Source organism: Abrus precatorius, unplaced genomic scaffold (assembly GCF_003935025.1).
Source record: "Abrus precatorius isolate BTA unplaced genomic scaffold, Abrus_2018 Scaffold3, whole genome shotgun sequence".
In the NCBI taxonomy this organism is placed as follows: Eukaryota; Viridiplantae; Streptophyta; class Magnoliopsida; order Fabales; family Fabaceae; genus Abrus; species Abrus precatorius.
In genome coordinates this window covers 34576015-34603992 of record NW_020874373.1, presented here as the reverse complement: position 1 = coordinate 34603992, position 27978 = coordinate 34576015, and the positions used below count along the sequence as shown (strand labels likewise).

The 27978-nt window shown below is 33.7% G+C and overlaps 3 protein-coding genes across 6 annotated transcripts; 1 reads left to right on the top strand and 2 right to left on the bottom strand.

Annotated features, from left to right (window-relative positions):
• Nucleotides 1–137: 137 nt before the first annotated feature.
• Nucleotides 138–4368, bottom strand: LOC113861762 (pentatricopeptide repeat-containing protein At2g31400, chloroplastic). Of its 3 annotated transcripts, XM_027494787.1 has the most exons (5): nt 2193–4179; nt 1994–2120; nt 1105–1327; nt 752–936; nt 244–664 (listed from the first exon to the last, which is right to left on the bottom strand). In XM_027494787.1, exons 1-5 carry the CDS (start codon nt 3982–3984, stop codon nt 406–408), a joined length of 2586 nt encoding a protein of 861 aa, XP_027350588.1. In that variant the 5' UTR covers nt 3985–4179; the 3' UTR covers nt 244–405. The 3 variants fall into 3 exon arrangements, 2 of the variants coding, with proteins under 2 accessions (XP_027350587.1, XP_027350588.1); XM_027494786.1 differs by having other exon boundaries at nt 138–664; nt 1994–4368; XR_003504332.1 differs by having other exon boundaries at nt 1095–1327; nt 1994–4185.
• Nucleotides 4369–6757: 2389 nt separating this feature from the next.
• On the top strand, nt 6758–14393 carry LOC113863027 (kanadaptin). The gene is made up of 11 exons (XM_027496401.1): nt 6758–7195; nt 7992–8071; nt 8522–8577; nt 9744–9792; nt 10886–11032; nt 11186–11281; nt 11818–11931; nt 12104–12234; nt 12410–12660; nt 12848–13699; nt 13784–14393. Exons 1-11 carry the CDS (start codon nt 6868–6870, stop codon nt 13831–13833), a joined length of 2154 nt encoding a protein of 717 aa, XP_027352202.1. The 5' UTR covers nt 6758–6867; the 3' UTR covers nt 13834–14393.
• Nucleotides 14394–14896: 503 nt separating this feature from the next.
• On the bottom strand, nt 14897–26204 carry LOC113861750 (DNA-directed RNA polymerase 2B, chloroplastic/mitochondrial-like). Of its 2 annotated transcripts, XM_027494766.1 has the most exons (19): nt 24984–26204; nt 24049–24264; nt 23828–23958; nt 23667–23733; nt 22396–22454; nt 21674–21791; nt 21441–21554; nt 21150–21281; nt 20639–21055; nt 19805–19855; nt 19523–19593; nt 18583–18667; nt 18228–18380; nt 18059–18133; nt 17831–17920; nt 17667–17714; nt 16404–16518; nt 16028–16131; nt 14897–15632 (listed from the first exon to the last, which is right to left on the bottom strand). In XM_027494766.1, exons 1-19 carry the CDS (start codon nt 25977–25979, stop codon nt 15522–15524), a joined length of 3153 nt encoding a protein of 1050 aa, XP_027350567.1. In that variant the 5' UTR covers nt 25980–26204; the 3' UTR covers nt 14897–15521. The 2 variants fall into 2 exon arrangements, with proteins under 2 accessions (XP_027350567.1, XP_027350568.1); XM_027494767.1 differs by lacking the exons at nt 16028–16131; nt 16404–16518; nt 17667–17714 and having other exon boundaries at nt 14899–15550; nt 17838–17929; nt 24984–26163.
• Nucleotides 26205–27978: the final 1774 nt, after the last annotated feature.

The window sequence follows — 27978 nt, the reverse complement described above, 5'->3', positions numbered from 1 at the left end:
GCCAAGACAATAAAAATGCATCTTGTTTGTTATAAATGAATACTGCCATTGACTGAAACTCGTTTCATATTTCTATTAAAAAATATTATCTTCTGTTAACCTGTCAGTTCCAAATTTTCATTGATTTAATATTAATTATCATTAATATTCAATGATTTATAACTTTGATATTGGAATAGGATAACAAGATAACCTATTGTATAAGCATGGGTTTCATATTCATATACGAGACAACTGCCAACAGAATTATGTATGCATTCAATTGAGGAAAGTAGTTTATGCATTCAATTTTTCCCCTATTACACTTGTTTTCTAGATCAATCCCTCCAGTAAAGCATTATGAAGAAAGGCTAGACATTGAAAGCAAGGACTTTTTACTAAGAAAGCACCATGATTCTGTAAATACTACAAGTACAGAGATGGCAAACTAAACATACGGTCAACAGGTTCAGAATTAACTATGTGATCATGCAGATCAAGTGCATAGGATGTGCTTGGTTGTCTCAACCAGGCAGCTACTACAGGTCCTTGTGATATAAACCTCCCTAAATTACACTCAGCAATCCGAAAGGGTGCACCCATGCCATTCAAGAGTGCCTCAACAGCCTTTCTTAAAGAGCCATCACCAACCACTTTGCTATGTTTGCCCCATCCAGTTAAAATGCTGCAAAAAGATTATGATTCAAATTTTTTTCCTCACTAATCCAATCAAAGAAAAACAATAATAATCCCAGTTGTGCAAGATGCACACCTCAATATTTCAGGTGGGTCAGTGCCTTTAAAAGCTGTGGTACGCATGTGCAGCAGCCATGCATGCACCATTGCACAGGCTGCTCCACAGGACATCAGATGCAGATCCAAGCATGAAGCAGACCAACCATCTTTCCACACATGTCGGTTTCTCCCTTCAAGTACAACCAGCTTAGCCCCCAGTTTCTAATGCCAGAATTTATAATAAAAACAGAAAAATGAAAAGTTAGATTAATGTAAAGAAATGGTGCATCTCCTTAATTTCACCGATGAGGCATGAATACAACACAAGTAGTAGCAAATTACAAAAACTAAAGATGCAAAAGTAGCAAATATCTAATCACTTAATTTTACCTGACCAAAGTGCCAAAGCATGTCAGTCAGAGCATTAAAAAATGCAGATGCTGTTGAAGAATCCATCTGCTTGATTTCATCAAACAGAGCTTTAGCCTGAGACCATACCTCTTCCTTGTAACCATAACCCATAAGTAGTCCATGAGCTACGCCATACACCTGTTGATCAAACGGGCGTAGCTCATCTAATAGCTTTGAAGCATCTAGAAAAGAATCAAAATGGCTGCATCGAACGTACCAAATTATATGCTTTGTAATTGGTTATTATATATTCATGTGAGAATATCAAAGTACATGCTTTAAAAAATATAGGAAAAACACAAGCAGTAATAGGAGGCGGTGGCAAACAATAAAGAACATTGAATGCGTCACTGCATATTGAAATTGAAAAACAGGAAGTCATTGCAATGTAGGATAATATTAATATTCCTAGGATTAAAGATGTAGTACTCAACATAATTAGAGGCTAAAAGGGGATGGCCAAATGAAACAATACACAGCCAAGCATCGCTGGTCTCTAGTTACCAATTAGAGAAATAGAAGAAAAGCTTTAGTTAGTGATAAAAATGGACCTATTCCTTGAAACATCCATAAAAAGTAACTTTAAAAAGAAAACCCCAAGCCTTAGAGTAGATCTAATCATAGTCGTCTAAAGTAAACTTGAAAAGAAAGAAAGTATAAAATAACACTGCCACATCCTACAAGTGTGAACAATATTACTGAAGTGGGCATGCCACATTCCTTGGGGGGAATAAACAATGGCTTATGCCTACGAATTTGAGGCTGATGGAAATCCATCTTCATTGATCTCTTCTATTTTTGTGTAATATGCAAGTGGCAGTATAGAATAGATTGGTGTAAGACACAGAAATCCTGGATAGGTATTTACCTGCAAGCATTTAAAATGGCTGAAAATGTGACAACATTTGGTTTGATTTCCATGTCATGCATTTTTCGAAATAGCCGCAATATGCAGAAATTGCCTTGTTTGCTCCTCTTACCCTTCTCTGTGTCACCTGCTTTTTCAGCTGCAAGTTGCTCAAACATCCTCATGATTTCATCATCAGTATTCTGATTCCCAAAAGTACCTGCAATAAGCCTAGAGGATGAAGGTTCAATTTGAAGTTCATTTCCTTGAAAAGTAGTATCAACCCCACATTCCAAAGCTGACACCTGCCAAACTCGGAAGGCATCAATAATGGAGTTGTAAGTGACAACATTGGGCTTAATTCCTTTCTTTGTCATTCCATCAAGCAACCTCATAGATGATTCAATTAAACCATTTTTGCACAGAGCATCAATGAGAGCACTATAAAATACCACATCTACAGCCAAGCCTCTCTGCTTAAACTCTCTATAAACATCCATCGCCTCAGCATACATTCTATCTTTAGTGTACACATTAATCATTGTTGAATAAGTTACTTCATTAGGATAAATCTGTCTGGCTTTCATCTCATCAAAGGTTCTCCTAACCTCAGTATACTTCCCATGTCTACCGTATCCTCCAATAAGTGCATTATAAGTTACAACATCATGTTTTATTCCACAATTCTTCATCTCTCTGCATGTACTCACTGCCTCCTCAAACCAACCAAGCTTTGCATAAACTCCAACCAGTGTATTGTAAGACACCCTGTCCAACCTAATCAACAAACGCCTCATTTCATCATGTACATTTAGGGCATCCTCTAAGCGGTTAGCCTTAGAATAGCCATCCATCAAAGTACAATAAGTCACTACATTGGGCCAAATGTTCTTACCAGGCATATCCTCATCCATAATTTTCTTAGCAAAATCCATTTGTCCAGCTTTACACAGTGCATCCACATATGTATTGTAAGTATACACATCATGCTCAATCCCTTTCCTATCCATTTCATCCATCAACTTCTGACACAGTTGCCACCTACCCCTTGGGACACAAGTTTTGAGAAGTGAATTGTAAGTAAACCGATCCGGCACACAGCCAGAGGCTACCATCTCTTCAAAAAACTTGACAACCGTGTCAAAGTCCACTCCACCCTTTCCACCTCCATCAATAATAGCATTATAGGTAACCGAATTGGGCTTCAAGCCAATGCCTTCCATGCTTCTGAACAACCTCACAGCATCAAGAAATCTCTTATTCCAGCCAAGGGCACTAATCATGGCGGAAAAGGTATAAACAGTGTTTCCATACCCTTGATTCCTAGACAATTCAAACAGATCCAAGGCAAGCTCAATCTTCCTTAACCTACCAAGAGTACGAATCATGTTGCTAGTCAACTTCCCCTTATCACCATTCCCACTCACTCTACTCAAGGCAAAATCATAAGTCCTAGAAGCTAGCAAATAGTCATCAGTATTGGCAAACTCCCGAATCAAATAAACATAGTCCTCAACACCATTAAGCCTATGTTCATAACTAAGCAACACATTTTCTATAGCAGCATCATCATTACCAGCACTAGTGAGGCAATGCAGGGCCTCCTCTGCCTCCTTGGAATGCACATGGTTGTTCGGAACAGCCCGCGGGCCACCGGAGTTCATCTTCCCCAAGTGCCTGGTGGAACGGCGACCGGAAAACTCAGGGGCAAGCCGGGTTCTCCGGCCGCCGCTGCCACCAAGAAACGAGCTGAGGGAAGATGAAAATGCAGCAGGAGCAGTGGCAGCTGCAGCAGCAGAGGGAACACCTGCACCTGCACCTGCAGGAGTTGGTGATGCAGGTGAGGGGTTTGAGGAATAGTAGAACCTAGTGGAAGAGCAACGGTTCTTGTTGTTGCGGCGGTGCTGGTTCCTAATATGGTTACTGTTGTTGTGGTGATGGCGTTGGTTGTTGTTGGAGGGTTTTGGGGGTATGGAAGAGAAGTGTGGTGGGTGAGTTGGGGTTGATGCCATTGCAAGAAGTGAGCAAAATGGTATCTGAAATGAAGGGAAAGGAGAAATCTTTTGCACAATATGAAGCTGAAGGAGTGAGTGAGGGTTGGGTTACGTTGAAAGGGGGAAGATTGGGGAAGAATTCAGGTTATGTCTTGGAATTGATATCTTTTCTGTGCAGAAATTATCATTGGTTCTTCCCCTTCTCTGTTCAATCACTCTACCTGCCCAATCACCTTTTCAACTACTGTTGTTATAATGATAAAATAATTGGATAAGAGGATTTCATGCCCTAATTTATCTTCTACTATTTAGTAGTATCTACCCTTTTCTTCTCACTTTTCATACGAACTCGTGTCACTTTTGCTGGTACATTTAGCATCTGCATTAATGGGAATTTTAGTTGATAATCCATGTTTGGTTTTTAATTTATATTGAGAAAATGTTTTTTTTTTTAACAGCTTCTTCATAAAATTATTTTAAAAATAAATCGTTCATAAACATATTTGTATTAGAAAAACTTAATCTTGACATAAGACTTGGTCTACAAGTATTCTTACTTCCTATTATAATACTGGCGTATTTATTTAATTTTTTATATTGTAAAACATTTTTATAAATAAATATGTTTTTTTAGTTCATTATGATTTTTTACATTTTTTATATTATAATTTAAATCAATAAGAATTAAAATATGAACTGAAGTAACTTTCATTTCAAAAAGCTGAGACTTTAACTTCAAATTATCAAATTAATTTTTGTTTGAGCTCTGAATTTTTTAAAAAATTATATATGTAAATATACTTTTAAAATGATTATTTTATAATATTTAAACATATTTGAGACTTGAAAATAAATCATTTACATAATTATTTTGCTAACTTTAATTAAATTTTTTATAATTATGATAAAATAATCAAATTTTGTTATTTAAATAAATTTTGAAGCCGAACTGAACAACTTTTTATATGAGCATGACCTAGAAACTTTTAGGGTTTTTAATTTTAAGAATATTCTTTTATGCATTAAAATATAATTTAAGTGGTAAGTATAAATTGTGAACAACTTTTAATAACTTTTGTTAAATTAAAAAATTAATAATATAGGTCAAAGCAAATGTATTCACACACTCAACTCCAAAATATTTTGCAGGCATTTATATTTTATACTACCAAATTATATTATAAAATCTATAAACTATTTTTATCATGAAATATTATTTATTAATTTATTTAAATTAATCTCATACAAGTAAAATTTAAATTTTTTTGGCTTGTTGAATAAGCTATGACAGAAATTTGGCTTTCCTTTTTTATATAAAATATGATGTAATGAAATTAATTATAAAAGTGAAACTTTATCATTTTAAAATAACTATTTAAAGACCAACGGATATTAGTTTAATGACGAACGATTCATTATTATTTAAAAAAATCTCTAATAGCAGAAAGATTAAAAAAAAAAGATATATTCATGATTTTGACATATTTTTATTTATTATTTTAATAAATTATTATATTAATTTTATTATAAATTAATTCTATTAACTTTTCACATAATTATGAACACATTTAACGTGTATATATTTGCCTAAGATATTATATGTATAATATTTATTATTCATAATAAGAAAGATTAATTAAAATTTTTAATTGATCCTTGAAAGATAGAAAATTATTTAATCTATTTGATAAAAAAAATTTAATTTTTAAATATATAATCCATTATTTAATTATTTTTGTTATATACTATTTATTTATTTATTTTGTTAAATTTTGTAATTACTTATACAACACGTTGAAATGACACATTAATATATTTATAATTATATTACTTAAATATTATAATTGAAAATAATTTTAAAAAATTATACATTTTTAATAAAATATCATACAATAGATAAAAAAAATAGATTATTTATTATTTTTAAGCACTTTATGTTGTAACTTTTAATAAATATAATTAAAAATATATTAATTTATCATATTACATTTAATGTGCCTATTTAAGTAAGAGTTATTATATAAAAATTAAAATAAATCTATCACATATTTAAACATTAATTTTAATATTTTTAAGATTAATTTTAAAACACTATATTTTTAAGACCAATAATTATAATTTAAATTAAATAAAGATTAATATAAAAAAAATTTAAATTATTTTTTTATTTTCTCATCTAATTTAATCTAAATTTTACTCAGATCATGAATAAGTTTATTTATGATTATTTTTTACATACATAACAATGCAAATCTAAAATCTTACTTAAGTGATACATAGCTGCTTATCATTTTAGAATTGATTAAAATTATATTAAATTTTTACAATATTAATATATATATATATAATAAATTTATATTAAAAATTACTTTATCTTATTAAATTTAATATATTAATAATATTAAAATTATAATTTTTTTAATAATCATATACTCTTAAACATATGTTGATAAATTATTTATAAAATTTATCCAGTATCAAAATTTAAAGCTAACTTAGCTTTTTTTTTAATCTTTAAAATTTAAATTTAAATTTTAAAATAATATAACAAATATTTTTAAAATAAAAATAATATCTATTTGTTAGTTTAATTTTTAAAACTGTTTTTTAGATTAAAAAATAAAAACACTTTAAAGCTATTTTTTTAAAAATAAAAATAAAAATTATTTTTAAAAATTTTAAGAATTTATTTTAACAAATAAATTTTATTTTTTAAAATTTTAAAAAAAGTTTTTAAAACACAAAAGAAACAATCCTTTTTTTTTTTTTTTTAATTTTTGAGGAAAAATAATCAGCACCGTTTTGCTGGGTATTGTTTAGGTTCTGAACTTCTCTTGCATAGTTGCATTCTCCATACACTGTCTCCTCTTCTTCAGCATCTCAACCCTCTCTGAAATCGCAATGACGAAATCGATGGGTCCCCCGCCCCCCAAAAACCCTAATCTCCCAGAGACAGCACCGTCAATGCCTCCGCCACGTGATTCCGAAGAAGCCCAACCTCCACCCCCTCGCGACTCCCCTAAAACCTCTCCCTCTCAGGGCGTTGCAGCTCCCTATAAGATTCCTCCATGGAGCTCCGCACCTTCTCATCAATTCTACCTTGAGGTTCTCAAAGACGGTTCCATCATCGACAAATTCGACGTATGTGAGAAAGGTGCTTACATGTTTGGCCGTTTGGATCTCTGCGACTTTGTACTCGAACACCCCACTATTTCTAGGTTTCATGCTGGTACGCTACACATTTTTCCAGTTATCCCTCTCAATTATGTATCTTCTTCTGTTCGTAATTGCATCAAACTAACTATAACGCCAAAAATACGATTCGTGTATTTATGTTCAATTATATGTAGTTGGCAATCCCTTCTTAGGACAACTCCGCACTTTTCATAATAATTGTTTTGTGCTTTGTGGGGTGTTATGAATTCTTTGAGGAGAATAGAGAATAAGCAGTTGAGTTGTTATGTTCAAGAAAATTAGAGTTTCACTGACTACTTCCTACACATCAGTTGATATTAACCAACCTCAGCGTCCTCTACTATAATAGCCAATAGGACCGGATTACTTGCATGCATTTTGAAAACATATTTAAGTAATGCATGACTTTGTGAATTTTGTTGTCAAATTGTATCCTTATTGGTTAGACTTCAATATTCATGTTGAAATTATTGGGTTTTAGGTATTGAGGCAGGAAATTGAGAGAATAGAGATTTTGAATAATACTATCTTGAATAATAGGATGTGTTACAATTTTGATGCAAAACATAATGTACCAACTCTTATTTATACTAATACTTTGTCATAATCTTAATTCTTAACTAAGGAGACGAGTCATTAGATATAAGGAAACATGGAAACCAGTGGAATAGGGACACTATTCTAAGCTATATCATAATGTACTATTGCTAAGATACTCCAAAATTACTCTAAGCTATGATCAAGATTCTATTGAATACTTTCTATTTATTCTAATGATTCACACTGTTTGCCCATCATTCTTACCAAGGTTTTCATTTGTCTTTTGTTAGTTATACAGTTTAAGAGAAGTGGAGATGCATATCTTTATGATCTTGGGAGTACACATGGCACCTTTTTGAACAAAAATCAGGTATTACATTGAAATTCCTATCCGTATGAAAATTTGATGATACTTTTTTATGAGATCTTTGATGCATCAAATATTTTTTGTGATGCTTTGGTTCCTTACTAATTTCATTTTTGAAATATATACTGTGGCCAAGACTGTGAGTTGCAACTTTTTGCACTTATTTCTTATTCTTAAATGATGGTTGATTTGAGTTCCCATTCCTGCTATTTCATGTTCCTAACTATGCCCAGCATTATTTTAACAAATCTAAAGTTGATGAAAGTAGAAGAATCAATTGAATATCCACTGTTATTAAGATTTAGTTTAATATTTTCACCTTTTATTAATGCTTAGTTCTAATTTATTTTATAAAACATATTTGGGCTTAGCCCAGCCATTAGGAAAATTTCTGCATAATTATAACTTTATAGCATGAATAACAACTAGTTTTCCTTTTTCCTGTTTGCTTAGGTGGAGAAAAACACTTATGTTGACTTGCATGTTGGTGATGTCATTCGATTTGGCCGGTAGGTATTTGTGTATTAATTTTTTTTTTATAATGCCCTTAAATAAGGCTTTTCATGTATTCCATATCATTCTGGTTTTCACTTAAGCCATTAATTACTTCTTTCTAATTATTTTGGATGCTGTGATAGGTTTATTTGTTTAATCTCTATTATGAATTGTGTGCCTGGTATCTCTTAGAATCTATAACAGTAGTTATTTAGCCATTAAAAAATTAATAGTTGCAGCTTGCTTGTGGTTGCTGCTTAAAGGGATATGCAGTGAGTTCACTTGAACTGTGTAGTGCAACAAGTCAATTTTAATTAGTATTTGATATTTTACCCTCATGGTCTTTTTAAGGAGTTTTCTGTTTCAAATTTGCGTAGAGATTGGGGTTCTCACTTCTCACTATGCATTGTTATTCTTGAATGTTGTTTTTCTTTGTAATTTTTGTTGTAGTGGTGTTCTGGTGAAGTACATGTTACCCGTCTTTGTTAATGCAATCTTCTACAATTTATTGTACCTTGCTCTGTAAATTCTGCTATAGCCTTATTAGGCTCAATATTCTTTAACATTAAGAAGAGCAATCAATACTGTAGTTCCATTGATGGAGAGTTGTAGTTAAGTCTAAGGTTCCTGATAGATATTTGTTATTATTGGTTTTGAAACAGTTTTTTACATTACATCCCTTTCGCCCCTCTTACTGTTTTCATGGCTCTCCATAATTTTTTTAATCCTGAATGTTGGGTGGAGAAATGCCAACAAGAACATAAGTGTTGTTGGGATGAGAATGTTGCAGTGCATGGGTCTACAATAAATGAAAACATAAGCTCATTAATGAATTTATTAGGGAGAAAGATGACAGAATCTGGTGCTTCAATAAAAACAATTGATTAGATGAATTTTGATTTGAAAGAAACATTACTAAGATCTTTCCCTACCCGAAATAATAGCCTTGTTTTTTAGTTTTTGACAAAATACGATGTGTTTAATTTATGTAACTGATCTCACCTGATGGAGAAAAGGTTTTTGTTATTGTTGTTCATGTTCACTTTTTGTCTTTCATTACATTTGTTAAATGTTGCGAGTGTAGAGATGAATTTGATAGGAATGAATGGATATTCATCTACAAGGAACTTCATTTTCTCAATTTATTTTTCTATATATTCATCATGTATTACATTTACAGGTCATCTCGCATGTTCATTTTTCAAGGACCGTCTGAGTTGATGCCTCCAGTAAGATCTGAGCTTCTTCTTATCCTTGTCTTTGTTTTCACTACATTTATGAGAATTCATTGTGTTTGGTAACGTGTCTCAGTATCTCTCTTGAAAAAAAAGAGGGGGGGGGGGGGGTTCAAGAAAGTAAAAGTTGCTCAGATTCCAGTATTTTAAGTGATTGTGGTTCATGGATTTTGAGCACATTTCCTTTCTTTTAATTTGTTTTTAAACTTAATTACATTTTTAGTCCTTGTACTTCAACCAATATATTATATCTCTAATAGAATAGAAAGGGGAAGAGGAAAATTTGTCTTGCACCAATTGAATAGGTGCATACAATCTATCTTGGTAATATGCTCTTGCACATTGTTGCTTATCTAGTAGAGCTTGAATTTGTAGTGATGCAATCATACACTATCAATTATCAGCAATTTTATATGTTTCATTTTGGAAAAATTTCAATTCCAGGGTTCTGGTGTATTTGAAATGGGGAAAAACCTAGTATCAAAATTAATTTTATCTACTCATAATCATTAACTTGTCTTGGAACATGGATTATCTATTATAAATTCATTATCAACCGTATTTAATTATTCCTCAATAAGTATACTTGTCAGGATTTCATAAATCATAGTTCCCTCTTTCATTTTTTCCCCCTTATGTGATGGGCAATAATGCAATATAACTCGTCTGTACCAAGGGCATTTATGGTAAAGTAAAATTTAATGACAGAGAAACAAAATGTTTCTTGTGATCTGAGAAAGAAAATCAAGAAAAGAAAAAGAAACTTGGCAGCAAGGCTGTCCATGCAAAAATGCTGTTCGAGAAACTCCTTCTAACACAATATAGGATAATTCTATTATTTTGAATATATGATTGCAGAAGATGATATTCCTTCTTTATGGGCTATCTACACTTTAGCCTGTGTAAGGGTGAGCCTTAGCAGTTAGCACAATGGTAGGATTACTGCCTTGTTTTACTAGATGGCTGTGCCTGTGTCTTAATTTCTTTGCTTTCTCTTCCCCCCAAATGAAAGTTTAACCTTTTCATCTGATTATTACTGTAATTTAACTTCTTTGGTATTTTTTTTCATGTTGGGTTTATTTTGTAGGAAACTAACAAAAAACTTTTGAGAGAAGTGAAGATGCAAGAAGCAATGCTAGATAGGGAAGCTTCACTACGACGAGCAAGGTTGGAAGCATCTCATGCTGAGGGTATATCATGGGGCATGGGTGAGGATGCTATTGAAGAAGATGAGGTTTGAATTATGACATATGATTATTCCTTGGAACTGCCTAAATAACTATTAAAATATTATATGTGTAGACTTTAGAATCTACTTGTGTGAAAACTCAAGTTGACTATATATGTCTTGTCTTCTGATTCATTAATTTGGTGGATTTTAATTCAGGATGATGCTGATGAAGTGACATGGCAGTCATATAAAGGACCGCTTACAGAAAAACAGGAAAAAACCCGTGAGAAAATAATAAAAAGAATGGAAAAAGTGAGTCATTCTTGTTAATTTTGTTTCCTGTGATTTGTCTTTCATATTTAATCCACAAAAAACTATAAATATGAAACACTTTTTGTATAGGGGTTGGTGGTCGGACCCCCATCATATCTTTTTCACAAATAGAATACTAACCATCTTTTAAAAGACCTAAATACCCAAAGCTTTTTTTTTTTTCCCTCTCAATAACCCTTTGTTATCTTTTGGGTTAAAAGAATTTTTTCCTATTACTGGATTCAGAATCCCTATCTCTGTTTAGATTATATTCTAAATGAATGAACTAGGAAGTGATATTGTGGCTTCATAAATTGATGTTAATGGTCTCGAATGGGTTATATCTTTGTAAACTGAATGCAGAACACATCTTCTTAAGGATGGGCATTAGTAAAATCGCCCAGAAAATGAGGGATGATATTTGTAAAGACAGACAGAGAAATACCCCCCCCTTGTCGCATAATGCACTTCCCTATTAACCATGATTGTATAGTCTTAAGGGCTTACCCTATATTTGTGCTTTTTTCTTTGTGCAGATTGCTAACATGAAGAAAGAAATAAATTCTATACGAGTTAAAGACATTTCTCAGGGTGGATTAACACAAGGTCAACAAACTCAGATTGCTAGGAATGAGCAGAGAATAACACAGGTAATGTTGGAGAAAATAAATTAGACAAAAATCTTGTATATTGCTCTCCATTTTCTGTGATTGTTGGATGTTTGAGAATTAGAATTTGTTTCTCATCAAGCTATCTTGTTAATTGGGTAAATATTGATCACACAAGTTGATAAGCTGATGTACTTATTTTTCAATTGGCTAGATATTAGAAGAACTTGAAAACTTGGAGGAGACACTGAATGATAGTATTCGAGAAAGTATTGGTGCACGTACAGGAAAGATATCTCATGGGAAGAAGAAAGGTGAAGTAGAAGATGAAGAAGAATATTATAGGTACAAATTAGTATCAATGAAGATAACTAAGTATCTGAACTGCTTTTGTTCAATGCTGTTCTTTTTGAGTGAAACAAGTGCAATATTTAACATGCTCGCTTGACTCTCATGTTGCAACATTTATAGTGATGTGCCAAAACTTAAAAACATTTTGGTAATTACTTGTGTTGTTCAGTGACGATGATGATGAATTTTATGACCGTACAAAGAGAAAGCCTTCTCATCAGAAACCTGGTGACAACCAGTCAATTGAGACTGCAGATACTCTTCTTGATAAGAGAGATGCCATTATCAAGGAAATGGATGAGAAGAAAGAGTTGCTTGTTATTGAAAAGAACAAAATGTTGTCAGGATCAGAGAGTGCCACACAAGATGAAGTTGGTGATTCACTTGATGCATATATGTCAGGGCTTTCATCTCAACTAGGTGATAGTTCCTTTACTAAATATGTTAAGCTTACAGCATTTTAGTTTATGTTGAAGTAATCTTTGTTAGACATTGTTTCATTTTTCCACATTTTCTATATCATTTTGTGCAATAATATGTCTGAAGATGCAGATAGAAATTTGGTTCTTGTGCTTCCTATCCTTTCTTATTTCTTCTTTTTTGTCAGTGTATGATAAAAGTGTGCAGCTTGAAAAGGATTTGTCAACTCTTCAGTCTGAGCTGGATAGGATATGCTACCTGTTGAAGATTGCTGACCCAACAGGAGAAGCTGCCAAGAAAAGGGAGTTGAAGGTACTAGAACCCAAACCAAAAAAATCTGAAGCAGTTACCACTCCCATCAAGAAGAAAGCACCTGCAGAAGCACAGAAAAGCAGCGAGACTTGTGCAAAGGCAGATTACAAGATCCCACCTGTGGAAACCCAGAAAATCGGTGAGACTTGTGTGAAGGCAGAAGGCTCTACAGGAGAAAAAGCTGCAACTGCAACTTTGGGTTTGGACAAGTCGGAACCAGGCAGTGACAAGTTGGAGGATGAGAATGTTGTATTTACTGTCCCAAAGCCCCAATGGCTTGGAGCTGTAGAGGATAGGGTTACCGAGGATAATACCCTACAGTTGATGCCCCCTCTGCATTTGCATGAGACAGACGAGTCCAATCAGTTTGTTGACTACAAGGACAGGAACAAATTTTTGGGCAGTGGTGGTGATGCCAAGACTTCGGTGGAATCTAAAATTGAGTCTGCTGCTCCTGGTCTAATTATAAGGAAACGGAAGCAGGTTGAGACAACTGGAACAAATAGTAATGATGCCTCTCAACAAGTAGCATCTTCCACTTCAGGGGAACAAATGGCTGAGGATGCTGTGGCTCTGTTATTAAAGCACCAAAGGGGACTGTTTGCTAATGATGATGAGGAAAGATATGAAGGCCAAGAGAGGAAGGGGCCTAAAAGAGTGCTTGGGCCTGAGAAACCGTCTTTTTTGAACAATGAGATGGATTATGATTCATGGGTTCCGCCTGAAGGTAAACACATTTTGGTTCAGTATCTGACTAAATGCTTGAATTGTCAATTTGTTGGATGATTATACATTCCTTTCCTTTGTACAGGACAATCAGGTGATGGACGCACTTCCTTGAATGATAGATATGGTTACTGAGATTGGATGATGTATAGCATTCTACATTACAAGAAAGAAGTTTAGGCTGTATATTCACTTAATATATGTTGGCGAGGGATCAGGCAGACCCTGCTCAGCATTAACGAACTTCAATGCAGAGTTGGTTGTATGACGCAGTGATTTCCATCGTTTAAGTAGAAGGGAAGGGACTACTGTAAGTAGTAACGGAAATGGAAGGGTGAAAGCACACTACAGTAATGGCAGATTGAGATGCACTTTAGCTGATACCTGATCAAATGCTTGCCGCATGTACATGATCCGAGTAGGAGGGACTTAGGTTTATGCGAGAAGTTTGGAATGAAGTAGCCACGCCATTCCTATTCCGATAACTAGCAAAGCAATTTAGATCCAAAAAAATTCTGCATGCCACTGCCCTTTGGAAAGTTAAGGACTACCATCATGCCATTATAAATTTATTCTTTAAAGTATGTTGCTGCTTTTGAGAGGAGGGCTTTCTTATCATGTAAGAACTAAGAATTACTTGTGATATTGCTTATCGATAAAGAAATGACCATAATTGAAGGCGGCCTACAGTAATTTAAAAAAAATAGTATTAGTTCCTTTTCTCATTCTTTTTAATTTAAAGAAAATTTAATTTTAACTCTAAATATTGAATTTAAGTAAGTAATAATAGTAAAAAAAAAAAAAAGATAAATATTTAAAATAAGTGTAACTTTAATGTAATAAATTATATTTTAAAATACAAATTTACTTAAACTTAAGGATTAAGCTTAAAATATTAGCAAATTTTATCCTATATGATTGCTTAATGTTAATTTTATCCAACAAAATGTACTTCAATTTTATCCCATAAAATCCCGTAAAAGCAAATTTTCTGACATTTTTACTTTATTTTTTTTAAAATTGTTTAATATCTCAATTTCATTATAAATATCTCAAATGTTTATATATAAAATAATAATTTTAAGTTTTTAAATAAAAGACTAAATGTTTACTTAATTTAAAAACAAAACATTAGTTTGAAAATTAAATTGAGACAAAATCACACTTAATCTAAAATAGAATGTAGCCAAAAGAAATAGAGAACTAAATGCATGCATTTTTTTGTTAAAGTTTTATAAGTTTATATATATCTATATATAATTTACGTAGGTACACATAACTAACTCTCGTCATATTTACAAGAAAAACCTTGTACAAATAAATGGACTGTAAAATTTTCTGTTGATTTTCAAGATGGTTTGCAGCTATCCATAGCATAATTTGCATGGTGACTTGGGAGAGCTGACCAAGGTCACAGATTTACTCAAATAGTTGATGATGCTCCAGACCCTTCAAATTAATAAATCAAATCTATTGGGCATGCTGCAATGTCAGGCAATGCAAATTTCAACTCATGGGCTTTCCCTTGGAAGCCTCCTGAATGCTGCACCAGCTTCAAAGTCTTTATATCTCGTCTAAGACAAGTGTACATCCTCAAAAACTTCATTCATCAACGGGCGTATATACTATCATACCACGAGGGTCCTCCAAGACTCTCCTGTGGATGCCTTTGAAGATATATACAGCCATTGAAATAGCCTCTATAATGAGTACGTTTAGAAGATATGTTGTCCTTGCCATGCATTGCTCACACAGACATAACATGAGAGACAGCACACCCCAACAGACAGAATCCAAGCCTCACAGAAGGCAGCAGAAAGGGATCAGTTGAAGAAATATGGTGACTCTAAAACTTCCCTCAGGTCAAAGTCTCCCCTCTCAGGCAAGGGTGGAAAGGATAATGATGGGAAAGATCTCTGAAAGCTGACCACTAACTGTTCACAAATTAACTACGTCAGAAATCTTGCAATAATGTGTAGATATCTGATAAGATAAAAAAATTTGAAGTTTAAATCAAATAAAAAAATCAAGATGGCACTCTAATTCCTTCCTTCTGCAAGCTTTACAAAAAATTTCCAGATTCTACATCTTGTCAAATAACATACATGCATTTCCATCTTTGTAACCAACGCAGAAAGAAGTATTGAAATCCCAGAAAACAAAACACACTCCACAAAGAAAAATCTGGTATTCATTAATCAGGCTACGGTCATTTCACTTTAGAAGATTTACACGAATGAAATAAAGTTCACCACTAATATAATTAATCAATTATAATACCTACGGACAAAATAGCATTGAATATAAATAATGAGCATTTAAACCATACATTCTCCAGTATTGGGGTCTCATAGAGTTCGACAAACTTATCTCTCAGTATTCTGTTCATTTTATCCACATCACAGGCATGTGTCCAATATGAATCATGAACCCCTACAAGCATGTAGCAGAAATTATTCATCAGTATAATAATTATAACAACTATGAATATATGGAACCACAAGCTTAGTTCATTTGGTTGGGACATTTGCTGGCAAATTCCCAATAAGGGGTTAGACTCAACACCCCTCTGATGAGTTCATGGAACATCCCTTTCCCATTACCCTTCACCCCAGGCACCATTTTAGCGGCAGGGCTGACCGTAGTCCCTAGCAGAGTCTTCTACGAAAAAAGGGGGGAATGCAAAGGCCCTATCAAGGAAATACCCGCAAAATTCAAGCCTTCCTTTTTGCAGGCAACTGCAGTCATCATCATATGAGAACCATCGAGTGAATGAACAAAATTTGGTGGAAAAGCTGTTCTCTGCCTCTTGACCATGACCTAGAACATTTGAATGTGAAATTTACAATTTAAATCTGGAAAATATAAATAAAATCAAAAAATCAAAATTTTCTCCCCCAATGTCAAGTAACTTGTTGTATGAATATAAAAATACCCTCTGCCTATTTACATAAACTAACTCTAGAAAATGTTTGGTATGCAGAAACCAGCCATCCAAGACAGTGAAGATACTCGAGAAAGAATACCACACTTGATACATAAGAGCAAGATGACCATGGGTATCTTAGATGCTATCTGTGCATGGGCATTTGAAGTCCATTCCAATCCATTGGAATCACAAATCCCCATGCATGAGATTTTATCTTTTTTTTTACAAACGAGTAATTTTACCATATAATAATTTTGTGAAGTTTCCAATAAATATCATTTTGTGTCTTTCCATTCTACTCTCTCACTCAGAGTTAATAAAAGTTGCTACTACTTTTTTGGATATCATTTCTATATACACAAATTGATGAATATATTTTCAATGTGCAATAATTTGATATTAATAAAAATAACCTGAACTTATCATTATCAAATACCAATACACATTTATTGTCATTAGGCTATTTAAAATTCTTAAAATTGCATGGCATGATATATCATGGATTCATGATACAATATATTTACTTATTTGTATACAAAGTTGGTAAAAGGGGATTTTTAGTGCATATTTGGTTTTGTTTATTTTATATAAATTATTGCTTTTTTCACCAGCTTCCTGTTAGGGCTTTTGGAAAAAATAATTCCCAAACAAAGGCTTAGAAAGCTCAAAGTTGGATGTCCATGTTTAATCACAGCAACCAATCAAAGGGGCACATGCTAAGGCATCTTCCATATCAAACTGCACCTGCCTGTACCAAGAGGCACTTGTAGTGCAGGGTATATATTGGCAGGTGATGATGGGTAAAAGATACACAGTAAAAATTGCGGCATGTATGAAACACAATATATTTAGATATACATACAGTGAGCAGCAAAAAAATGTTGTAGCATTTCTAAAACAAACCAGTCTAAGTACCAGTCTAAGTCCAAAAATTCATCTTTAATATAAAGATGCAAGGCTAAGATGAAAATTATGAGGGAGGGGGAACCTAATGTCATTCAAAATACATAATCCCGTGAATGATGTTAAATTTACTTACCTTATCTGTTTCTCGTTGCAATGTCAACATCTGAAGTGAAGTTTTGATCTGCAATCCATATAACAATAACAGATAATAGATTATCAACCTATAGGCGCCTTGAAATCCTAAGAAATCAGGAGTAGTATCAAGGATGTAATTCAGGAAAATTCCATTGCACTCACAATATGCCTTCCTAGTTTACGGTAAGGTTGCACCACAGGAAGTCCAAGAGGAGTGATCCAGTGCACTGGTTGATTTTCAGATGCAATTATCTGTTCCAACTGTCTTGGTCATAATCATGCAATAACACAAGTACAAAACTCCCCAAAAAAATTACATTTTTTTCTCTCCATGTCCAAGTATGAGAATATGAAAAGTTTACAAGTTAGTACAAGAATTTCAGAACATACTTTTGCACAGTCACCAAGCCAGGTCATGATACCTCGTGCACCTTGAAACATCTCCTCTAAGGCAGTTAAGGTGACCTGAGAGAAGGAAATAAAGATGAAACAAACACCACATACATACCTATTTAACAGGGACTAGATGTTTAAAACACAGTCATTGTCATCATCAAACCTTAGCAGCATAACAAGAAGCACCGTAGAGTTCTGTATCATCTGAAATGGCATTCTTTTCTTTCAACCTCCTTTTTATCTGCTCCCGTGCTCCAATATAAGTGACACCATATACTGATGTCATCACAGTCTGCTTGACCAATTTTCTATCCACCTATATGAAGTCGACAATCAGCCAACAATCAGTTGACATGAAGAGTGAAAAGAGAAAAGCACAACATCAACTAGAATTGGTTACGCACTGAAATATTCTCATGAGTTTATGATTCCAGGCTAACTATAATATACTCTTTCACAACTATAAGTAACCAATCTCCTTGTATAAATATGATTAAACCAAAAGAATGGCAGCCAACCTGATTGACTAAAGTCTTTGCATGATGAGCATCAGGAAAAATTGCAGGATCCTTCTGAGCATCCCTTCTCACGATGTCCAATACTCTGCATAAATAAATAAATATATATATATATATATATATATATATATATATATATATATTTTATGAATAAGCTGTTTACTCCAAGAACATTCCTCTCACAAGGAAGATTCATGAGCGAAAATAGGACAGTAAAACAAGAGGAAAAGAAGAGCTTTCCGAGTATCAGAATAACTACATATAAACAGCAGGCTAAAATAACACAAATGAAAAAACCATAGCCCCATAAACATATTTTTTTATAAAAGAAAGTTTATTACAATGAAAAGTAAACAAGAGCATAGCAAAGTATCCTCCTTAACAAATACATAACAAAGTAGTCAACACTGTTACCATTTATCTTCCAACAATTCTAACACTCCCAACAGGTAATGCAAGACAGCTGGCATGCTGTCTGTAACTGCTAAAAGCAACCATTACTTCTCCTAAACTACATAGAAATCTATCCATCCTACAAAGAGAGCCTTAGGATACACCCATGCCCACCAAGAAATTTTTCCAAGATATAAAAAAGGGTCAAATGTCTAATCAAACTTAACCCTTATGCCATCCAATCAAATGCCTCCTGCTTAGCAGTAGAAAAATCTTTGAAGAAGTATTTGGCAGATTCATGCTCATAGCGGTTTCTCCCCTCCTAAATTTGTAATTGAAAGAAGAATATTCGGGACTTTCTCAGAAGAAAAAAAAACATCGCAGGTCCAATCATGCTGAAAAACGTAGTATTTTGTATTGTTCCGGGTATTATATAATTTTTTTCCTGCTATGTTCTGATAATTCCTTTTTCATTAAAAAAAACCTGAAATGCTGACTGTTAGCATTTGAAATTTTAAGCTATATGCAACAATACACACAAACTCACCTAGCTGCTATTCCTGAGTAAACATCAGCTGGCTTCTCCCTTGCAACTAGATTGACAGCAGCAGCCCCTAACTGAATAAAAAAAAAAGTTAAATAAAATATTAATAGAAAGGCATTTCCCATTGGCAATACAGTTTATTCAAAAATAGAAAATAGAATAAAGGCATGCGAACCAGAAACATCATAGGAGATTAAGATTTTAAGGGAACATCAATCAAGAGATTCTCACTAAAAACATGATAATCATAACCATATGAAAAAGTAAAGTTACAACAGCCTTTACCTTGTCTCTCCCCAAGGCTGCATAATGTTGTAAACCATTACAAGAACCATCCTAAGATAGAAAATCATGTTGGTAAATAGAGATTAGCCAATAAACATGATACATTCTACACAGAAATTATGAAAATGAGAGTTGACAATCATAATTATGAGCATAACAGGGCTAATTGATTATTGATAACCCAGTTGAAGAAAAAAGCTAAAGGAATACAAAAATTTATTTCTAATATATTTTAACATCCAAGTGAGAAAGATAAAAATAGACAAGGCTCCCAACATTGTTGGTCTGGGGAGGGGCAGATACATGCGATTTTACCTGTGAGCAAAGTGGTTATTGCAGTTACTAGAACCTATGACCACTAGGTCACAAGGAAGCAATCTTACCATTTATCCAAGGTTCATCCTCATCAACAGGAGAAAGATAAAATCATAATTTAATACTTAAAAAAGAAATAATTTACTTGTAAATGTTTTTACCGTTTCTCATAGAAATATTTGAGAACAGAATACAAAATAAAAACAAGTTAGCAATTTTGTAATTGAAAATGAAAACAAAATATTTCTTGAAACCAAACAGCCCCTAATATATTCCTAGTAGAACTTCCCAAATGTTCTATATATTCATGAATAATAGTCAATTCATGATATTATTTTTGAAGAGTTGGTTGAGGTGGGACTATGTAACGTGGTCAATTTCAGCTGAAGTGATCTCCATTCCAAGTGCTAAATTTATCAGATATGGTTGCATCATAACCTCTAAACCCAATCTAAGCAAAATTTTGAAGATCCCTAGTGTATTTTGATATGCCAAACTTCATTCACACCATGCAAATACCTGATGAACTGGAATATGTGAGATGAATGTTTCTGGTGAAGAACTTCTTAAAGCTTCAGTTAGTGTTATGCACACAGCTAAGCATTGCAAAGGATCTTCTGCATTCAACCACCACCGCCTACCTTCAAGAGGTTTGTCTGCAGAATCAAATATGTCATCGAAATGATTTTCAGTAAATGCCATGCGACCTTCATGAGATAGTTTATCAACACCACCAGCATATAGATTTGCCAGGTGTATCTTCAGCCAGTGTAGGCCAGACTTCCCAAGAGGACGTCCATCTGCAAATTCCAAAATGCCCCGGCATAAATCTGAACCGAGGTGATTTAAGTGTGGGTGCATGGGGTATGCACGCCCTCGGAAATCAAGGTTGTGTGGGTAGTAAAAACCCTCTTCCTCCTTCATTTTTCGTGCTACCTGCACCCATAGATATACATGGGTGTGTCACTGTGTTGCCAGACAAAACAATAAGGATTACACACTGATGTACATATAGTTCAATGAAGCTTACAGCAAGTTTAAGTTCTATGTCACATCGTTGTGAATATCTCTCTCTGTTCTCTTTCTTTACAGATCTAACTTTCCATTTCCATTTCTTTATCTTTGCTTCATCATCAGTATCTGGCTCCTCGGGTAACGGAACCTACAATAGAAAGTTAAACACCATTCAAACCATAGTCAACATATAAGATCTATGCATAGTAATGTCAGAACAAGTTAACAACCTATAATTTAATTAGTTGATGATAATTAAAAACAGAAAGAAATGAAAAACAAACAACAACCAAATAACTGAACTTACATCATCACGGTCCACCAAATCAGCAAGACGGCCTCCACTGGCCCATATTCTGTCTACAACACTCAGTACTTTCTTATTCACCCTCCATTTTGTATGCCCAAGAGTATCTAGAGCCTGATCACATGGGTTTTATATGTGCATTTGTTAAAAATAGTTCCCTGCAAAAGAATGCACACTGCACACACACACACACACATTGTATGCAAAATATGAGAACTATAACAAATTCAGACCTCGAATACAGGTTCTAGTTGCTTCCTAGGAGCCCTTTTAACAGCCTCACGTTGTTGCCTGACTCCATGAGTACGCATGACATAGGACGGTAAGAACAAGTGGCCGCCTTTGTCATAACTGTGAAATTAGCACAGGGAACATGGAGCAGTCAGTGTTTAAGCAAGCCGTTCAGCCAAAAGGTGAAAGATTGTAATTTACTTATTGCAAATATTGAATCATGTGCTAGATAGTGTATAAGGAAAATATTGATTCCATTTTGAAGTTAAATGCCAGGGCCAGTTGTTTACTGAGCTAATAGTATAATTGAGTGGAAGCCAAGTACATTGCAGCAAGCATAAAGTATCCTCAATAGCAGGAAGACAAAACCAAAAAACACAACATAGAAAACCAAGGACAGTTGGAATTAAAGACGGTACCCTAATCCCATAGCCAATTGTGAATGGTAACACCCTTGAACAACAACAACAACAACAGGCCAAGCATTACCACAAAGAAGCTAAGAACAAAACCCAATCCCTTAGTAAATCTAGGGGCAAAAAGATTCCTTAAAGAGAAGCTCATTCCTCTACAACCAAATGCACCAAAGAATGGCATGCTAAGGGGTATAATATGCTGATCATCTTCACAGTTTTTTTTTTTTTTTAAGTTTTGTAGTCATAACTATAAAATTGATATACAGAAGGGTAGCAAGACAGCAAATAAAGGTGTTAAGTTACCATACCCTGTCCAGTTGACTGGTGGAACCAACATAGGCATATAAGGAATGACCATATTTTTGGCCTGTTTAAAAATGAAAATAAAAACAAGAAATCAATGAGCTATAAAATCCATGGAGAAGAGGAGATGGGTATAAACATAAATAAACAAATAATGTAAGATGCAATTATCTATTTGAACTAATTGAAATAACTGTACATATACTTTGGCTTCGATACACAATAAGATGAGCTAACAACCTATTGAAATTTGTGGCATTCAATCAGAGAACTGGAGGTGAGAATAGGAGATAATTTTCATGGACAACCAACTCAGATATAGTATGTTATTTTTCGAATCTGATCAAGTAATCAACTACTTCCAAAGACTTAATAAAATAAGGATCCTAGGACAAACCACTAGCCAAACTATGGGCCATGGCGGAAGAAAAAAGTAACAAAAAGTAAGAAACAAACATTGATGGGCTAAATGCATGACCCCAATGCCATTTAACTCAGGGGTTAGCAGGTAAACTTACTCCGACCCCCACTGGGCCCCAAAAAAATCTTTTAGCAAAACACCATAGACAATGAAAAGAACCACAGAGCATAATGCTGGGGAGATCTCATTCAATGGGCTAAGCAAGGAACTACATTGGTCAGCTTGAAGATAAAGAAGATATACTTTAGAAGCTGCAAGCATTACACTCGGACCAAATAAACCACACAGCAGCAAAAACTGCACATCTCCACAGAAGTTTTCTTTTCTAGGATCAAGGGTTTAGGGCCTTTCTACATAGGGAGTAAGTTTATTTTAGAATTATTTAAGGAAGTAACCCAATAAAAAACTCACAATTCAATATCTGACTTACAAGTAGGATTACAAATGCTTAAAGCTCCTCCATATATAGAATTATTATGTGTTCAGACTCTAGGAAAGAATTAAATTGACAAGGTTTAGATCCAACTAGATTCTGTCGTATCTCCTTTCATTTTCCTCCTACCCTGTTCTCTTTTTACCCCAATTCTCTCTTCTCCTAAGTTCATCATCTGCAGGGTACAATTGTTCTAATAGAGCATTGCCATTATTACAAGTAAAAGTTTTTCTACCCGATCCAATTCAGGATCTGCAATATTGATAAAAGTAGAAGCCCACAACATAAATATCCTTTCTAAATAGAAGACCCAGTAACTTGACAGATAACAATTCCAAAAATGTTTCATGGGGACATCTCAAATGATGAACAATTCAATTTAAACTTAAACTAAAGCACAGAAGGTGATGGAATATACTCACAGTTCTGTCAAGTCCTTTAAGAATTAGAGGGTCACATTGAATAATACCATATTTTCTGCCTGTTTTCCTGTTTATATTAAAAAAATAAAAATCCAGAGCAACAATGTAAAATACTGCTGGAAAATTTAAACATAACTATGAGTCAGAGAACAAAAGCTCACGACTCTTTTTTCACTGTTCTAAGGGAATGCACGAATGCAGGTCGGATATCAGGTGCACTATCCAGTAACTGATCTGATGGAGGTTGTATGTATGCTGTTTGCATCAAAAGCTCAACCAAACGGCTTCCTACCTGTGAATAGGAGGAGAGGATACCATCTTATTAAGAAGCAAATAGACAGCAAAAGAGAAAGTTAGCCCGTGTAGGCAAGGCTACACAAACCTTTGTCTTTATGACTGCTCCCCAGGGTTTAGTATCATCCTGGCCCTTTAATGTCCCCCTCAATGCAACAAGCTTTTGCCTTTTCATCAAATCAACAACTTTTTTCCGCAGCTTTTGCTCCTCTTTGATGTCAGTGATAGATTCAGCTACTTCATTTTTCTTGCCTTTATCACCCTTTTTCTTCTTAGTTTTCTCCAAGAACTTATGTATTCTAACCTGAACCAACAAACAATATGCAGTACATAAAGTATCATCCATAGCAAGAGATAGGATTAAGATACCTACAGATATAAAGGGTCATTCTGAAGGAAGTTTATTATTCAGAATAAAATGAACAACATATCCAAGACAAAAGGAAGGAACATTTTGCATTTAGGAAAGGCCAATATTCAAGTCTACCAAGCCTTATACTTTAATTGTATATAATCAGTATGTAATTTAAGGAGATATGAGGCAGGCAGAGTAGCTGGTAATGTACTCATCCCCAGGTTCATACTAATAAAAATCCCCAAAGAAGCCTCACCCCGATTTTATAATTCCCACACCCAGTTACAACCAGATAAAGGTTGCAGATACCCAGTTACTCACCATCCCTGCCTCCAAAAAGCATTCTAAAATAAGTAAACTTTTTTCTATTAAAAAAAAAAAGCAAAAGATGAAAGCCATAATTTTATTTGAACATTAGAGGTCATTATGAAGGTCTTTGCCTCATCAAGATATCCCCTGAACCCCCCCCCCCCTTCTCTCTCCACCCTTTTGAACTTCCTCCACACTCCCATGGACTAACATAAAGGAATCCAACCAAATATTATAGAACAATATTCAAAACAATTTGAAATGAACAATTTAATCTATTTCAATCAACATATTTGTGCACTTAAGACTTAAGTGCAAACCAAAGAAACACAGACAATACCATCAACGCAATTTCTCACCTCATTTTCAATGGCATCACCTATGCTGCAGACAGCATGCACAACCCTGGCAGTGCCAATAGTGGCATGCTCAGTTCCAGCCATCAACATCCCCATCAACTTATGCATTGTGATAACAGCCATTTTGTCAGCCGGCAACTGAACAAAGTATGATGCATAGGCAGTTCTTTGCTTCCCCGCACAGTACATTTCCTGTTCCTTTACAATAGCATCCCTAAGAGGCTCAAACCAGCCAAGAAATAGTGACTTCATGTACGGCAAATTGGGTGCCAGCTTCTGCTCACACATGTCCATCAAAAGCTCCCTATACTCCTTCGACGCCTCTTCCCACACCTCAGTCTCAATCTTAACCTGCCTCCTCCTCAGCTCGTGATACTTAGACTGTGTCATCCCCTTTGTCAAAGTCACCTGATCCTGCCACCTACAACCAACCACCCCTCTCTTCTCCTCCTTCTTCATCTCCTGCAGCAGCTCTTGAATTTCATCAATTGAAGCAACCTCTTCCTCAACACCAATTGAAGAAACCCCCGCTTGCCTTTCCTCTTCTCTCTTCATTTCCTTCAACAGCTCTTGAATTTCATCACCTTCCTCCACTTCAGTGGAAGAAACCGCCACCTGCCTAAGCTCTTCTTTCTTCATCTCCTGCAACAGTCGTTGAATTTCATCAACCGCAGCACCATCTTCCTCCATATCAGTGGAAGAAACCGCCTCAGCAACCCCAACATACCCTTTAACCCCAAATTGAAATTGAGATTTTTCATACCCAAAATGATTTTGTTTCCCCAAGTGGCACGAAACCTCGCCTTTGGGATTAAAAACCGAACATTGGGAAAGAGTGAGAGGCCTGGGAGGGTGGAACCGAAGGCGAACTCCTCGACAAGCTTGTTTGGCGGCGTTCCGCCACATGTTTGTAAAAATGTCGGAATGAGTAGGTTGCAGAATGAGAGGGTTTTGAAGAGAATCGAATCCCTTAACAAGAAAATTGAAGTGGAACATCAAAATGAGAGGAATAGGAACGAGAAGAAGAGAAAAAAAAGAAAGAGCGAAGAGTGATCCAAATTCATAGAGTGACAGTGTTGTGTTCCAAATTCATGAAGGGACAGTGTCGCCGCCTTAAGCTCTAGAACGATGTTGATGTTGTAGCCACCACACCAAGCCTCCAAAACCCCCTCTGCCTTGGGGTTTTACAACTACAACACTACTGAAAAACCAACCAGCACCATGTACCTCAAAATAACAAAAGTTAAAATAATAAAATATAATTTATTTGTTTTTTTTTATATGATTACCAACAAAAATTTGTATAAGCTAAAAGTTAATTTGTTTTTTATTTTGGTTTTTCCAATCTCAAATATCTTCAATTAATCAAGTTTCATCAAGTATTCATAGTATTATTTTCCAATAAAATAAGTTATTGATAATTTGTAGAGTAAAATTTGATATCAAAATTTGAATTTGATTTCGGCAATAAAATTTTAATTTTAAAAACAATAGTTCATTATTAAGAGATTACACTCAAATTTTGTATTTTAATTTCTGTAATTATTTTTTTATATTTTTAACTGGACTAGATAAAAAAAAGTGACATTTATATATTATTAAAAGAAAATAAAGATTATGTTAGTAGACCTCTAAAACTTTGTTGAGGATTATAAAAACTAGAGCTCTCAATAAATGTAATAAAAATTTTACATGTAAAATAAATGATTATGGTAAAAAATCTAGAGTTTGAACAATTGAGAGATATTTGGAAACTTAAAAAATTTAAGAAATATTTGTAAAAGAAAATTCTATAAACTTATTACAAGCATATATATAATAAGTTGAAAGTATAACATTGACATGAATAAGAAGTTTTATTTTTATTTGATTTCTTTAATTCTTTTTTAGTGTTTTTTAAAATTTAATTAATCGTATTTTAAAAATATTTTTTTCATTTTATAGGAAAATTGAATGTGTAATTTTATTTTTTAAGCAAATTTCAGCTTCCTTAAACGATTTTTTTTCTTAAATAATGATAAACAGATTATCACTTAAACAAGTACAGAGAGTATAAAGCGAATCTTGTATCTAAAAATGTCTAAAGGGCAAATAATACCTTAAATGAAAATAATAATCACTTAAGCAAATAATATAAATATGAAGCAAAAATTAGACACATAACATACTATTTCAAACTTTAAAATATAAGTGAAGGATAAATAGCTTAAGCAAAACTAACATTGCTTAAGCAAAATGATTTGACTTAAACAAAAATTAAACAAAGAGCATACATTTTTAGACAATTCAAAATAACTTAAACAAGATAAAAATGGTTTAAGTAAACTTAACTTCACTTAAACAAGAATAACTTGGCTTAGGCAAAAATTAGATAGAGGCTAATGTTTAACATTTTATGTAAAATGGTTTAAGCGAATACATAATAATGTAAAATCTAGAGTTTGAACAATTAAGAGATATATGAAAACCTACAAAATTTAAGAGATATTTGTGAAAGAAAATTTTGGAAACTTATCACAACTATATAATAAATTTAAAGGTGTAACATTTATCTGAGCAATAAACTTTAATGTCATTTTATTTCTCTAATCCTTTCTTGTTGCTCCACATTTAACTTAAACAAGATGAAATAGTTTAAGTAAATTTAACTTCACTTAAACAAGAATAATTTGTCTTAGACAAAAATTAGATAAAGACTAATGTTTAATAGTTTATGTAAGATGGTTTAAGCGAATACATAATAATGTAAAATCTAGAATTTGAACAATTAAGAGATATATGAAAACCTACAAAATTTAAGAGATATTTGTGAAAGAAAAATTTGGAAACTTATCACAACTATATAATAAGTTAAAGGTGTAACATTTATCTGAGCAATAAAGTTTAATGTCATTTGATTTCTCTAATTCTTTCTTGTTGCTCCACTGTTTTTAAAATTTAATTAATCATATCTTTTTTTGAAAAAATCTCTTTAGTTTATGTGGGAAAGCGAATT